General features: G+C 43.0%; 1 protein-coding gene across 1 annotated transcript in view; it reads left to right on the top strand.

Annotated features, from left to right (window-relative positions):
- Positions 1-17084, top strand: part of SSBP4 (single stranded DNA binding protein 4) — a 586978-nt gene that overhangs the window by 467070 nt on the left and 102824 nt on the right. The window contains exon 5 of the mRNA XM_069740596.1: positions 15383-15472. Coding sequence (XP_069596697.1) covers positions 15383-15472 — 90 coding nt within the window. The remainder of the gene's footprint in view (positions 1-15382; positions 15473-17084) is intronic.

The following is a 17084-nucleotide window of genomic DNA, read 5'->3' as shown; positions in this document are numbered from 1 at the left end:
TGATAATTGTCAAATGACTCTTCATAAAGGAGTGTACATATCAGTATCACCCTTCTATAAATTAGAGGTATCTTTTTGGCTGGAAGGCTGTGTGCCATGCAGTGTGTGTCGGAACAATTCAGGTTAAGCATCTTTTCAATTCATTGTAGTTCAGTGTAAAGATATTGTATATGAATTTAATTAAAAAAAAGAAAACAGGTAACAGCTGTAGGCGGGCGCAATATATCCTTGTATATCCAGTACAGACCAAAAGTTTGGACACATCTTCTCATTTAAAGATTTTTCTATATTTTCATGACTATGAAAATTGTACATTCACACTGAAGGCATCAAAACTATGAATTAACACATGTGGAATTATATCCTTTACAAAACAGTGTGAAACAACTGAAAATATGTCTTATATTCTAGGTTCTTCAAAGTAGCCACCTTTTGCTTTGATGACTGCTTTGCACACTCTTGGCATTCTCTTGATGAGCTTCAAAAGGTAGTTACTGGGAATGGTTTTTACTTCACAGGTGTGCCCTGTCAGGTTTAATAAGTGGGATTTCTTGCCTTATAAATGGGGTTGGGACCATCAGTTGTGTTGTGCAGATGTCTGGTGGATACACAGCTGATAGTCCTACTGAATAGACTGTTAGAATTTGTATTATGGCAAGAACAAAGCAGCTAAGTAAAGAAAAATGAGTGGCCATCATTACTTTAAGAAATGAAGGTCAGTCAGTCCGAAAAATTGGGAAAACTTTGAAAGTGTCCCCAAGTGCAGTTGCAAAAACCATCAAGCGCTACAAAGAAACTGGCTCACATGACGACCGCCCCAGGAAAGGAAGACCAAGAGTCACCTCTGCTTCTGAGGATGTTTATCCGAGTCGCCAGCCTCACAAATCATAGGTTAACAGCAGCTCAGATTAGAGACCATGTCAATGCCACACAGAGTTCTAGCAGCAGACACATCTCTACAACAACTGTTAAGAGGAGACTTTGTGAAGCAGGCCTTCATGGTAAAATAGCTGCTAGGAAACCACTGCTAAAGACAGGCAACAAGCAGTAGAGACTTGTTTGGGCTAAAGAACACAAGGAATGGACATTACACCAGTGGAAATCTGTGCTTTGGTCTGATGAGTCCAAATTTGAGATCTTTATTCCAACCACCGTGTCTTTGTGCGACGCAGAAAAGGTGAATGGATGGACTCTACATGCCTGGTTCCCACCGTGAAGAATGGAGGAGGGGGTGTAATGGTGTGGGGGTACTTTGCTCGTGACGCTGTTGGGGATTTATTCAAAATTGAAGGCATACTGAACCAGCATGGCTACCACAGCATCTTACAGCAGCATGGTATTCCATCCGGTTTGCGTTTAGTTGGACCATCATTTATTTTTCAACAGGACAATGATCCCAAATACATCTGAAGGCTGTGTAAGGGCAATTTGACCAAGAAGGAGAATGATGGGGTGCTACGCCAGATGACCTGGCCTGCACAGTCACCAGACCTGAACCCAATCGAGATGGTTTGGGGTGAGCTGGACCGCAGAGTGAAGGCAAAAGGGCCAATAAGTGCTAAGCATCTCTGGGAACTCCTTCAAGTTTGTTGGAAGACCATTCCCGGTGACTACCTCTTGAAGCTCATCAAGAGAATGCCAAGAGTGTGCAAAGCAGTCATCAAAGCAAAAGGTGGCTACTTTGAAGAACATAGAATATAAGACATAATTTCAGTTGTTCCACACTTTTTTGTTAAGTATATAATTCCACATGTGATAATTCATAGTTTTGATGCTTTCAGTGTGAATGTACAATTTTCATAGTCATAAAAAAACCAGAAAAATCTTTAAATGAGAAGGTGTCAAAACTTTTGGTCTGTACTGTATCTCCATATTCTTTGGATTTTACATAAATGCACCACACGGGCACTGCTGATAATGACATCCATAGAATAAAGGATATAGTCAAGATTCCTTTATTGGTAAGATATTCAGGCTACATGTTTCCATACCAAATTGGTATCTTCATCAGGCCAAAGTGCACACGCATGTGGCATAAATTGTAAAAAAAAAAAAGGCTCCAAGTATGGTGCTCTTTGGCCTAATTAACAAAATAGGGGTACACAGTAAGTACAATAAAAATCAAGAAAAAAACACCAATCATACGAAACAGTAGGCTGGATATCTTAGTAATAAAGGAACCTTTTCTACATCTCTTAGTCTCTTTTGTCATTATCAGTAGTGCCCTTGTCCTGCATTTTTTCTATATAGTTGTGTATCCTGCATGCTGTTTTTCCACCATTGCTGAGGAAAGAAGCAGCCTCTACCAGAGTTGTGCCTGAAATTTCACAAACCCAAAAGGAGGTGAGCGCATCCCCCTCTAATCTACCTATATCTAGACTTTATATTGGGTATATTGCGCTAGCAGGTGCCGTGGTTTTTTTACCTTTACAGCATTGATTTCATAAAAAATCATATAATTTCTACTTTTTACTTTGAGATTTTTTTTCTCACACAGATACAAATAGAATCCACAAGAAAAATACAATGAGGCAGGTTCCATTATATGTTATATTGCAAATGAATCCACCACCAGAATAGCATCTAGAGGAGAGAATGGGGCAAAGTCCATGAACAAAGCCTTAAGCCACGCTCCGAAATGTCCACACTAAGTACCAGTATACACATAGTATGCCCACTTTTGCACTCATTTTTAGCAAAATATTACTTCCGCTGTTTTTAAGATTTATTCCAATTTATGGAACTTTGGAAACTTAGAAATGGAATGGTTTAGGGGCATTTTTGAACAATATTGTTCCAGAGCCAAAAATGTGCAGAAAATGTTGAGATCTAATTGGCTAGGCTGAGTGTGAATATTGTTTGGAAGAGTCAGCCAAAAGCTGTCTGCTCAATGATAATTTGGAGGATAAATATCTTCTGTGTACGGTAAGTTTAAGGCTAGGGCTACATAAGGCATATGTCACACTACAGCAAATCTCACATGAGTCATGCATCCAACAGCATTTGTGCGACTTTCTGTAGTGTGACTATAGGAGCTGAGAACCAAAAAAACTAATCGGAGACATGTGTAAGTCTTAGAGCATGTGCACACAATGTCTGTTTCACGCAGGTACGCTCCTTATCCCACCTGAAAAAGCACTAAATGCTAAAAAGGAAGAACATATGTGTTTATATTTAAAAACTACTGGCGCTTCATATGTTTAGTCTTTTGACTAACTTTTAACCTCATCACGTCTTTCAAAACCTGAAGCAGTTAAAAGCAGGGGCCTGACAATTCTTCAGGTGAAGCCGCGGCGCTCACTAATTTGCACAATACAAGTAAAGAAAAATGCTGGAATCGCAAAAAAACGCTCAGAAAATTACTGAAAATTTGCGAAAGAAAAACGTTTCAGGACAAAGGACACTGTTGTATTCTAAAAGGCGTCATGTGCAAAGTTCCTCATGACTAAACATTCCACAGATTTGGAATTTTTTTTCAAATAGTATTTTTTTATTTTTTAGGCAGATTTGTCTTTTCTGTAGAACACAATTTACAGTAATAATTTTTGAGTTATGTTGCTCGAATGTTGCATCAGTTTGATATTATGTTGTAGTCTTGTTCTGTACATTGTCTAATTCAAAGTGCTAGTTTACCGTGATAATTCCTACTTGACATCATGATGTCTGAAGCCAGTGCTCTTCTGGCTTTCTGCTTATAAAGACTTTTTTTGTGTGCTTTTCACATGTAGTCCAGGCATTCATTAGGTGACAACAGCAAATGTCCATCATCCTTGTGTCACCTGCCAGTGTTACAGAGGATCCAGTCTTCTTCTGTTATGTAGATGGTCTTCATGTATAGATGCTGCAGAAGGCCATTGCGAAGGACAATTCGAGGCCCAGACACAGATTTTGCTCTGCGTCTTGTTTACAATGGATTAATAATCTGGGAAAGGAGTGTTGCACAAAGTAGTCTGTAAGAACGCCATATGCCACGTGACCTGCCCACTTCTGAGACTTGCAGCTCTCACATTGAGGGAAGTGCACAGTCTTAAATGACAGGACTTGCTGTTCAGGGAATGTGACTTTTGTGCCAAGTTTGATAAACGGTTGGAAGTCGGTTGTTGTCATAGTAACAAGACACAACTTTGGTTAAACACTTCCGCCCTTCAGCAGTTAAGATCGTGCCAAACGGTTTCCCCTGGAGAGGATGTCTTCAGCTGAAAGATATGCTTAAATAAAATATCCTGTCTCGCTGTGCTGTAACCCTTCAATTACCTGAATGTGTAACTTAGAATGCCTGATGTAAAGCTATTACGTGAGAGACGCTTATGATGATTGTCAGTCTGTGAGGAGGAGCAGCAGGTGCCAGGGAGCCAATAAGCCAAAGAAGAATTCAGCCTAGAAAACATGGTTATTGTGGCACTTATAGTCTGCAGAAATAGTGATACATTTACAAAAATAGTAAGATACCTCACTATGATATCAACGGTATATACCCACATAGCAGAGTGTATTTTTTTACCTATATATGTGTGTGTATGTATTCAGCTGAAACCAGAAGTTTACATACACTATATAAATAGACACATATGCATGTTTTTCTCAATATCTGACATGAAATCAGAATAAACCTTTCCCATTTTAGGTCAATTAGGATTACCATAATATTTATTAATAATTGACAAATGCCAGAATAATGAGAGAGAGAATGTTTTAAGGCATTTTTATTACTGAAAAGTCAAATGTTTACATACATTTCACTAGTATTTGGTACCATTGCCCTTAACCTAAATGACTTGGGTCAAATGTTTGCGATATCCTTCCACAAGCTTCTCACAATAGTTGGTCGGAATTTGAGCCCATTCCTCCTGATAAAACTGGTGTAACTAGTTGATCCAGGTTTGTAGATCGCTTTGCTCGCACCTGCCTTTACAGCTTTGCTCATCAATTTTCAATAGGATTGAGATCAGGGCTTTATGATGGCCACTCCAAAACATTGACTTTGTTATTCTTAAGGTACCTTCACACTAAACAACTTCACAATGATATCGCTAGCGATCCGTGACGTTGCAGCGTCCTGGCTAGCGATATCGTTGTGTTTGACACGCAGCAGCGATCAGGCCCCTGCTGTGATGTCGTTGGTCGGAGCTAGAAGGCCAGCACTTTATTTCGTCGCTGGATCTCCTGCTGACATCGCTGAATCGGCGTGTGTGACACCGATTCAGCGATGTCTTCACTTGTAACCAGGGTAAACATCGGGTTACTAAGTGCAGGGCCGCGCTTAGTAACCCGATGTTTACCCTGGTTACCATCGTAAAAGTAAAAAAAACAAACACTACATACTTACCTTCAGCTGTCTGTCCCCGGCGCTGTGCTTCTCTGCACTCCTCCTGCATCCTGTGTCAGCGTCGGCCAGCCGGAAAGCAGAGCGGTGACGTCACCGCTCTGCTTTCCGGCCGCTGTGCTCACAGTCAGTGCAGGAAAGCAGAGCGCCAGGGACAGACAGCGGAATGTAAGTATGTAGTGTTTGTTTTTTTTACTTTTACGATGGTAACCATGGTAAACATAGGGTTACTAAGCGCGGCCCTGCGCTTAGTAACCCGATGTTTACCCTGGTTACCGGCATCGTTGGTCGCTGGAGAGCTGTCTGTGTGACAGCTCTCCAGCGACCAAACAGCGACGCTGCAGCGATCGACATCATTGTCGGTATCGCTGCAGTGTCGCTTAGTGTGAAGGTACCTTTAAGCCACGTTGTTACCATTTTGGCAGCATGCTTCAGGTCATTGTCCATTTGGAAGATCCATTTCCGCCAAAGCTTTAACTTTTTGACTCATGTCTTCTGTATTGCCACATAATCTTTCTCATGATGCCATCTATTTTGTGAAGTGCACCAGTCCCTCCTGCAGCAAAACAACCTCACAACATGATGCTGCCACCCCCGTGTTTTCACCAGGATGGTGTTCTTAGACTTCCATGCTTCTCACTTTATCTTCCAAACGGAACAATGGTCATTATGCCCAAAAAGTTCAATTTTAGTTTCATCAAACCACATGTCTCCAAAAATTAAGGTATTTGTTCCTGTGTGCATTTGCAAACTTTAATCTGGCCTTTTTGTTTCTTTTGGAGTGATGGTTTCTTACTAGCAGAGTGGCCTTTCAGCCCATGTTGATACAGTACTCATTTCACTGTAGATATTGACACAATTTTTCCTGCTTCTGCTATCATCTTAACAAGGTCTTTTGCTTTTGTCCTTGGGTTGATATGCACATGTCTGACAAAAGCACATTCATCTCTGGGACACAGAACCCGTCTCCTTCCTAAGCGGTATGATGACTGGACATTCCCATCTTGTTTGTATTTGCGTATAATTGTTTGTACAGATGAACAAGGCCCCTTTAGGTATCTTGAAATTGTACCCAAGGATAAGCCAAACTTGTGCAAGTCCATGATGCTCTCTTCCTGATATCTTGGCTGATCTCTTGAGACTTTCCCATGGTGCCTGCTGAATTCACCATCCACTCTGAAAAACGGGGAGTGAGGAGCACTCAGTACATGAAATACAGGCAAACATTGGCTAGTGTAGCCATCAGAAATTGGCGACAAATGGAAAAAGTTTAGTAATTTTGTCACATTGTAGTTTTGAGATGGTAACTATTTTCCAACTTTTTAACTTTATGCTATTATTAATTATGAGCTAGAATGCCCTCATAATCCCAAGTTCTGCAAGGGAAGACCCAACAGATTTATCAGCAGACGATGGCCAAACAGATTATTAGTAGACAAGTTTGGCTAGTTAAGAGAACTTTTTCTGAAAATGGCAGTATATTTAAGCAATACAACGTCTATATGGCGTCAGACTGCTTTCATTTTTTTTCCATAAATCAATGGTACACGTGAAAATAAGAAAATTTGTATTCTATCTTATTAGGGAAATATGCTTCTTTCTCCTTCCGGACTGATCATTCTTTTTCTAAACAACTTAATTCACTATAAAATCTGTATTCAATGAATGCAGATTTTCCCATTACTGAGATACAATATAGGGTGCTCCCTCCTTCGCCCCGTCCATAGAATTTTAAAAGCACCAACTCCTATCTCAGTAATGGGAAAATCTATCATCACTGAATACAGATTTTCCCCATGAATTGATAGTGAATGATCAGTGCAGGAAGAGAAAGAAGCGGATATCTCTTATAAGATATATTACACAGTTGCTTATTTCCATGAAATATGAATTAAAATGACCTTTACTCTTTATGTTTTGGTATTGGAAAAGTGGCACTTTAATAGAGACTTAGAACCTGGTTTGTTTTTGCATTTGCACCTTTTTGGTCTATTTTTGGTGTTTTTCATTTGCGCTTTATTATGTTTAGTGCATTTTTAAAGCCTATTTTACGCATTAACTTTTTTTTATGTTCGTCGTTGTGAGATGGGTTCGGGTGTTCACATGTTTTTTTTTTTGCATACATGCATTCCAGTCCCTTGAGTGATTTTATGTATTTCTGAATTTGTGTAAATTTTGCATGGAATTTACAACTTTTTCCCGCTAAAAACTTGCAAAAAAAAAAGGTTAGAGAAAAAAATTAAGAGCATTTTTGATTTTGCATCAACTTTATTTGGCGCAAAAAATGTCAACGAATAGCACAAGACAATTTGACCAATGACATTCTGACAGCAAAATGTAACGGTGACCAATCTCTGCTCATTCTTCTCGACCTTTCTGCAGCTTTCGACACTGTTGACCTACTCTCTAGGCTCCAGTCACTAGGCATTAAGGACACTGTTCTCTTATGGTTCTCCTCCTATCTTTCTGACGGCTCCTTCAATGTTCTGTTCTCTGGCTCCACTTCATCTCCTCTTCCTCTCACTGTCGGGGTACCTCAGGGCTCAGTCCTTGGCCCCCTTCTCTTCTCCCTCTACACGGCCTCAATTGGACAGACTATCAGCAGATTTGGCTTTCAGTACCATCTTTATGCTGAAGACACACAACTATACACGTCATCCCCTGACCTTACCCCTGCTGTACTACAGAATGCCAGTGACTGTCTATCCGCAGTCTCCAACATCATGTCCGCTCTCTATCTGAAACTCAACCTCTCCAAAACTGAACTTGTTCTGCTCCCGCCGTCTACTAGCCTACCTAAATCTGACATTTCCCTCTCCATGGGTGGCACCATAATAACAGCCCGGCGGCAGGTGCGCTGTCTGGGTATTATGTTTGACTCCGATCTCTCCTTCACCTCCCATATACAATCTCTTGCCCGCTCATGCCGCTTACACCTAAAGAACATCTCTAGAATCCGCCCTTTTCTCACCATGGAAACAACAAAAACCCTCACTGTCGCCCTGATCCACTCCCGTCTGGACTACTGCAATGCTCTATTAATTAGCCTCCCCCTGTTATGATAAGGTAATTCAGTACCACAATGGACATAGAGGTCAGAGCACATACAGTGACCTGACAATAACCCAAAAACATAGAACAAGCTCTGAGACGTGGGAACTCTGCTGACCGCAATCCCTAATCCTCTCCAACCACACTAGAGGCAGCCGTGGATTGCGCCTAACGCTCCCTATGCAACTCGGCACAGCCTGAGAAACTAGCTAGCCTGAAGATAGAAAATAAGCCTACCTTGCCTCAGAGAAATACCCCAAAGGAAAAGGCAGCCCCCACATATAATGACTGTGAGTTAAGATGAAAAGACAAACGTAGAGATGAAATAGATTTAGCAAAGTGATGCCCGACTTTCTGAACAGAGCGAGGATAGGAAAGGTAACTTTGCGGTCAACACAAAACCCTACAAAAACCACGCAAAGGGGGCAAAAAGACCCTCCGTACCGAACTAACGGCACGGAGGTACACCCTCTGCGTCCCAGAGCTTCCAGCAAGCAGGAAAAAACAAATAGACAAGCTGGACAGAAAAAAACAGCAAACAAAATAGCAAAGCGGAACTTAGCTATGCAGAGCAGCAGGCCACAGGAACGATCCAGGAGGAAACAGGTCCAATACTAGAACATTGACTGGAGGCCAGGATCAAAGCAGCAGGTGGAGTTAAATAGAGCAGCACCTAACGACTTCACCACATCACCTGAGGAAGGAAACTCAGAAGCCGCAGTACCACTTTCCTCCACCAACGGAAGCTCACAAAGAGAATCAGCCGAAGTACCACTTGTGACCACAGGAGGGAGCTCTGCCACAGAATTCACAACAGTACCCCCCCCCTTGAGGAGGGTCACCGAACCCTCACCAGAGCCCCCAGGACGACCAGGATGAGCCATATGAAAGGCACGAACAAGATCGGGAGCATGGACATCAGAGGCAAAGACCCAGGAATTATCTTCCTGAGCATAACCCTTCCACTTAACCAGATACTGGAGTTTCCGTCTTGAAACACGAGAATCCAAAATCTTCTCCACAATATACTCCAACTCCCCCTTCACCAAAACCGGGGCAGGAGGATCAACAGATGGAACCATAGGTGCCACGTATCTCCGCAACAATGACCTATGGAATACGTTATGTATGGAAAAAGAATCTGGAAGGGTCAGACGAAAATACACAGGATTAAGAACCTCAGAAATCCTAAACGGACCAATGAAACAAGGTTTAAACTTAGGAGAGGAAACCTTCATAGGAATATGACGAGAAGATAACCAAACCAAATCCCCAACACGAAGTCGGGGACCCACACAGCGTCTGCGATTAGCGAAACGTTGAGCCTTCTCCTGGGACAAGGTCAAATTGTCCACTACATGAGTCCAAATCTGCTGCAACCTGTCCACCACAGTATCCACACCAGGACAGTCCGAAGACTCAACCTGCCCTGAAGAGAAACGAGGATGGAACCCAGAGTTGCAGAAAAGCGGCGAAACCAAGGTAGCTGAGCTGGCCCGATTATTAAGGGCGAACTCAGCCAAAGGCAAAAAGGACACCCAGTCATCCTGATCAGCAGAAACAAAGCATCTCAGATATGTTTCCAAGGTCTGATTGGTTCGTTCGGTCTGGCCATTAGTCTGAGGATGGAAAGCCGAGGAAAAAGACAAGTCAATGCCCATCCTACCACAAAAGGCTCGCCAAAACCTCGAAACAAACTGGGAACCTCTGTCAGAAACGATATTCTCTGGAATGCCATGTAAACGAACCACATGCTGGAAGAACAATGGCACCAAATCAGAGGAGGAAGGTAATTTAGACAAGGGTACCAAATGGACCATCTTAGAGAAGCGATCACAGACCACCCAAATGACTGACATCTTTTGAGAGACGGGAAGATCTGAAATAAAATCCATAGAGATATGTGTCCAAGGCCTCTTCGGGACAGGCAAGGGCAAAAGCAACCCACTGGCACGAGAACAGCAGGGCTTAGCCCGAGCACAAATCCCACAGGACTGCACAAAAGAACGCACATCCCGCGACAGAGATGGCCACCAAAAGGATCTAGCCACTAACTCTCTGGTACCAAAGATTCCAGGATGACCAGCCAACACCGAACAATGAACCTCAGAGATAACTTTATTCGTCCACCTATCAGGGACAAACAGTTTCTCCGCTGGGCAACGATCAGGTTTATTAGCCTGAAATTTTTGCAGCACCCGCCGCAAATCAGGGGAGATGGCAGGCACAATTACTCCCTCTTTGAGGATACCCGCCGGCTTTGATAAACCCGGAGAGTCGGGCACAAAACTCCTAGACAGAGCATCCGCCTTCACATTTTTAGAGCCCGGAAGGTACGAAATCACAAAGTCAAAATGGGCAAAAAACAGCAACCAACGAGCCTGTCTAGGATTCAACCGCTTGGCAGACTCGAGATAAGTCAAGTTCTTATGATCAGTCAAGACCACCACACGATGCTTAGCTCCTTCAAGCCAATGACGCCACTCCTCGAATGCCCACTTCATGGCCAGCAACTCTCGATTGCCCACATCATAATTTCGCTCAGCAGGCGAAAACTTCCTGGAAAAGAAGGCGCATGGTTTCATCACCGAGCAATCAGAACTTCTCTGCGACAAAACAGCCCCTGCTCCAATCTCAGAAGCATCAACCTCGACCTGGAATGGAAGCGAAACATCTGGTTGACACAACACAGGGGCAGAAGAAAAACGACGCTTCAACTCTTGAAAAGCTTCCACAGCAGCAGAAGACCAATTGACCACATCAGCACCCTTCTTGGTCAAATCGGTCAATGGTTTAGCAATACTAGAAAAATTGCAGATGAAGCGACGATAAAAATTAGCAAAGCCCAGGAACTTTTGCAGACTTTTCAGAGATGTCGGCTGAGTCCAATCATGGATGGCTTGGACCTTAACAGGGTCCATCTCGATAGTAGAAGGGGAAAAGATGAACCCCAAAAATGAAACCTTCTGAACACCAAAGAGACACTTTGATCCCTTCACAAACAAAGAATTAGCACGCAGGACCTGAAACACCGTTCTGACCTGCTTCACATGAGACTCCCAATCATCCGAGAAGATCAAAATGTCATCCAAGTACACAATCAGGAATTTATCCAGGTACTCTCGGAAGATGTCATGCATAAAGGACTGAAACACTGATGGAGCATTGGAAAGTCCGAATGGCATTACTAGATATTCAAAATGGCCCTCGGGCGTATTAAATGCAGTTTTCCATTCATCGTCTAGCTTAATACGCACAAGATTATACGCACCACGAAGATCTATCTTGGTGAACCAACTAGCCCCCTTAATCCGAGCAAACAAATCAGATAACAACGGCAAGGGGTACTGAAATTTAACCGTGATCTTATTTAGAAGGCGGTAATCTATACAAGGTCTCAGCGAACCATCCTTCTTGGCTACAAAAAAGAACCCTGCTCCTAATGGCGACGATGACGGGCGAATATGCCCCTTCTCCAAGGACTCCTTCACATAACTCCGCATAGCGGCGTGCTCAGGCACAGATAAATTAAACAGTCGACCTTTTGGGAATTTACTACCAGGAATCAAATCGATAGCACAATCACAATCCCTATGCGGAGGTAGGGTATCGGACTTGGGCTCATCAAATACATCCCGGTAATCCGACAAGAACTCTGGAACCTCAGAAGGGGTGGATGATGAAATAGTCAGAAATGGGACATCACCATGTACCCCCTGACAACCCCAGCTGGACACAGACATGGACAATCTAATACTGGATTATGGACTTGTAGCCATGGCAACCCCAACACGACCACATCATGCAGATTATGCAACACCAGAAAGCGAATAACCTCCTGATGTGCAGGAGCCATGCACATGGTCAGCTGGGTCCAGTACTGAGGCTTATTCTTGGCCAAAGGCGTAGCATCAATTCCTCTCAATGGAATAGGACACTGCAAGGGCTCCAAGAAAAACCCACAACGCCTAGCATACTCCAAGTCCATCAAATTCAGGGCAGCGCCTGAATCCACAAATGCCATGACAGAATACGATGACAAAGAGCAGATCAAGGTAACGGACAGAAGAAATTTTGACTGTTCCGTACCAATGGTGGCAGACCTAGTGAACCGCTTAGTGCGCTTAGGACAATCAGAGATAGCATGAGTGGAATCACCACAGTAGAAACACAGCCCATTCAGACGTCTGTGTTCTTGCCGTTCAACTCTGGTCAAAGTCCTATCGCACTACATAGGCTCAGGTTTAAGCTCAGGTAATACCGCCAAATGGTGCACAGATTTACGCTCACGCAAGCGTCGACCGATCTGAATGGCCAAAGACATAGACTCATTCAGACCAGCAGGCATAGGAAATCCCACCATGACATCCTTAAGGGCTTCAAAGAGACCCTTTCTGAAAATAGCTGCGAGCGCACCTTCATTCTATTGAGTGAGTACGGACCACTTTCTAAATTTCTGACAATATACCTCTATCTCATCCTGACCCTGACACAGAGCCAGCAAATTTTTCTCTGCCTGATCCACTGAATTAGGTTCATCGTACAGCAATCTGAGAGCCAGGAAAAACGCATCGATATTACTTAATGCAGGATCTCCTGACGCAAGAGAAAATGCCCAGTCCTGAGGGTCGCCACGTAAAAAAGAAATAATGATCCTAACTTGTTGAACTGGGTCACCAGAGGAGCGAGGTTTCAAAGCCAGAAATAGTTTACAATTATTTTTGAAACTCAGAAATTTAGTTCTATCTCCAAAAAACAAATCAGGAATAGGAATTCTCGGTTCTAACATAGAATTCTGAACCACAAAGTCTTGAATATTTTGTACTCTTGCCGTGAGCTGATCCACACATGAAGACAGACCTTTAATGTCCATCGCTACACCTGTGTCCTGAACCACCCTAGGGGAAAAAAAAGGCAAAACACAGTGCAGAGAAAAAAAAATGGTCTCAGAACTTCTTTTTTCCCTCTATTGAGAATCATTAGTACTTTGGGCCTCCAGTACTGTTATGATAAGGTAATTCAGTACCACAATGGACATAGAGGTCAGAGCACACACAGTGACCTGACAATAACCCAAAAACATAGAACGAGCTCTGAGACATGGGAACTCTGCTGACCGCAATCCCTAATCCTCTCCAACCACACTAGAGGCAGCCGTGGATTGCGCCTAACGCTCCCTATGCAACTCGGCACAGCCTGAGAAACTAGCTAGCCTGAAGATAGAAAATAAGCCTACCTTGCCTCAGAGAAATACCCCAAAGGAAAAGGCAGCCCCCACATATAATGACTGTGAGTTAAGATGAAAAGACAAACGTAGAGATGAAATAGATTTAGCAAAGTGAGGCCCGACTTTCTGAACAGAGCGAGGATAGGAAAGGTAACTTTGCGGTCAACACAAAACCCTACAAAAACCACGCAAAGGGGGCAAAAAGACCCTCCGTACCGAACTAACGGCACGGAGGTACACCCTCTGCGTCCCAGAGCTTCCAGCAAGCAGGAAAAAACAAATAGACAAGCTGGACAGAAAAAAACAGCAAACAAAATAGCAAAGCGGAACTTAGCTATGCAGAGCAGCAAGCCACAGGAACGATCCAGGAGGAAACAGGTCCAATACTAGAACATTGACTGGAGGCCAGGATCAAAGCAGCAGGTGGAGTTAAATAGAGCAGCACCTAACGACTTCACCACATCACCTGAGGAAGGAAACTCAGAAGCCGCAGTACCACTTTCCTCCACCAACGGAAGCTCACAGAGAGAATCAGCCGAAGTACCACTTGTGACCACAGGAGGGAGCTCTGCCACAGAATTCACAACACCCCCTTACTCAACTTTCCCCTCTCCAGTCTATCCTTAATGCAGCAGCCAGGGTCGTCCATCTGGCCAATCGTTACTCGGACGCGTCTGCTCTTCGCCAGTCGTTACACTGGCTGCCCATTCATTACAGGATACAATTCAAAGTACTTGTTCTCACCCACAATGCTCTCCACAGTGCGGCACCCCCTTACATCTCCTCCCTCATTTCGGTCTATCAGCCTAACCGACCACTGCGCTCTGCAAATGACTTTCGACTAACCTCTGCACTAATCCGTACTGCCCACTCCCGACTCCAAGACTTCTCCCGCGCTGCACCAATCCTCTGGACCATCCACAATTTGCATAGTTTTAGGCACTCGCTCAAAACACATTTGTTCAGAGCGGCCTATCACATTCCCTAATCAAAGTCATTTTATGTTTGTGTGTGTGTGTAGCCCATTCACTATCTCCATCTATCCCCCACCCCCTGAAGATGGCTGGACCATCACTGTAAATACATCATTGTAAATACACACCTGTACTTTGTATCTCCCCCACCTCATTGTAGATTGTAAGCTCTCACGAGCAGGGTTGTCTTATCTTGCTTTAACTATTGTATTATGAACGTTGTTACTTATGACTGTTGTGTTTGAAACTGTTAAACTGTTTGCGCTATATAAATAAAGATTATTATTATTATTATAAAGGAGAAGTAACAAAGCAAAAAAATGATAAATCAGGCCATTAGTAGTATTACCGCCCAGTAGTCATTACACATAAACAATGTGCTAATAATACTAACGACAACAATGAAAAGTGTAATCCCCCTCCTATTCCATGAATGCCCCCTGCCATCAGGTCCAAGGCATATGAACCATAGTGGTATCCGGTTGGGCTCCAGTAGGGTGGCCTAGCTCAGGTTGAGTCTATCCTTGCTGCATGAAAGGGAAGCAGGCTATGAATTATTTCACATTTTTTCCCTGCAAAAGATAAGATGGAAGTAGGGTGGTATCCGAATAGACATCAACTCCTCCAGTCCAGAAGGCTTAAGCGGCTCCATTCTGTTGTGCTGTAGAGTCTCCTCTTATTTTATCACATCCTAGTTTTCAGTGTTAAAACAGTCAGAAGTGTACAGGCAGGTAAGCAACTGTATATCCGACTTCACTTGGGAAGAGTCATTATTTTGATGCCAGTTTATTTTTCCGTTTTCCACAGAGTGCAGCTGCTGCTCCTAGTCCTGTGATGGGCAACATGCCTCCGAATGATGGAATGCCAGGAGGACCCATGCCCCCTGGATTCTTTCAGGTAAAAGCATTTTTCTCTACTAAAAAGTGTAAGATCCATAACATTTTATTTCTCAATTGAATTATTAGGGTTTGTTTGGGGTTTTTTGCATGGCAAGCTGATATTGTATTGATACCATTTTGGGGTTTATATGATGTTTTTATTACATTTTTTGAGGGATGTGTGGTAATCAAAAACAGCAATTCTGTATTTCAATTTTTTCTTGTTTTTACAGTGTGTATTGTACGAGTTAATAAATATTTTGATATATCAAACTATTACAGATGTGGCAATACTAAATATGTCAAATATATTTTCATTTCTTTATTCTCAAAGTTGGAAAAGGGGGTATCAAAACCTTAATATTTTTCAATGTTTTTAAAAAACTTATTTTTTATTATTTTTTAATTTCCTCACGGGAAATTAACTTGAATTTGTTTGATCACTAGTCCTATATTCTGTAATACTACATTACTGCAGTATAGAGTGAAGATGATGGTCTGCTATGAAGCCCAGCCTGTAGCTGGGCTTACAGGAGTAGCAATGACCTTCATTAGGCTTCTGACTATCATAGTAGCCTAACCTCCCCCCTAATTATGGGAAGGGGGAAGGCATGCCACCGGAAATGTGACAATGCTTAAGGGGTTAAACAGTAGTGATCAGAGCTAGCCAGTGCCCACCATGCATGTAGTGAGCTCAGCTTCTTAGCATGCTCCATATACCCACACCAAATAATAGTATCCTATGGCTCAAGTGGTTGACATATTTAGTCATACTTTGTCGATGGTTGTTAATGCATGGTAACATGTCATCCATAGGTTATTATAGCATCATTTTAACAGATTAACCATTCAGTTGCATGTGATGGATGACATTCAGTAGCACTGGCACTCATAGACTATTATGGTATCATTTTTCTACAGGATCCTGTCTATTCAATAGTCAGGAGAGTATGCAATGGCAATTGTGCAGTCTACTGATCTATTCTGATGCAAAGGAAGCCAAATGGTCACTCTTGTGACCTCTCTTTGGTTTATGTAACCTGATTGGCACATTTAGTGTACATGCTTTCCTGGTCATGTACTAGCTAGCCAAGAGGCTAGTCTCTTAATTATCTTTGTTTCGTCAACACAGTATAGATTTATTATGTTAGTATTATTTGCATATGGCAAATATGGAGCTCACATTTGCATATCACACAATGAATCCTCATTATTCTATCCAATTTAAAGTGGAGATTCAAGTTTAAAGCCACTTAACCCCTTTCTGCCATCTGACGTACTATTGCGTCCATGTGGGGTGGGCCCTACTTCCCAAGGACGCAATAGTACGTCATGCCCTTTAATGCGACACTGCGACTTAAGTCGCAGTGATCGCATTAAAATTCCGACGCCATCTTACCTGCAGGAAGATGGTGTCGGCATCCTAGGGCCTGTCGCCGCCCCCCCGGCCTCCCGATCGCTGTGATTGGCTGCTCAATTCTGAGCAGCCAATCGCAGCCTTTCTCATTGTTTCAGCCAATCAATTTGGCTGAAACAGTGAGGTCCCAGCCTAGGATCGAGTACCGATGTACTCGATCCTAGGCCAGTGCCTGGCAATGCCAGGCATGTGCCCAAACCCCCCCGGGATTGGC

The sequence above is a fragment of the Ranitomeya imitator genome, chromosome 1 (assembly GCF_032444005.1).
Source record: "Ranitomeya imitator isolate aRanImi1 chromosome 1, aRanImi1.pri, whole genome shotgun sequence".
NCBI classification, from domain to species: domain Eukaryota; kingdom Metazoa; phylum Chordata; class Amphibia; order Anura; family Dendrobatidae; genus Ranitomeya; species Ranitomeya imitator.
Note: the sequence above shows the minus strand (reverse complement) of the source record. Positions and strands in the feature narration are given on the sequence as shown.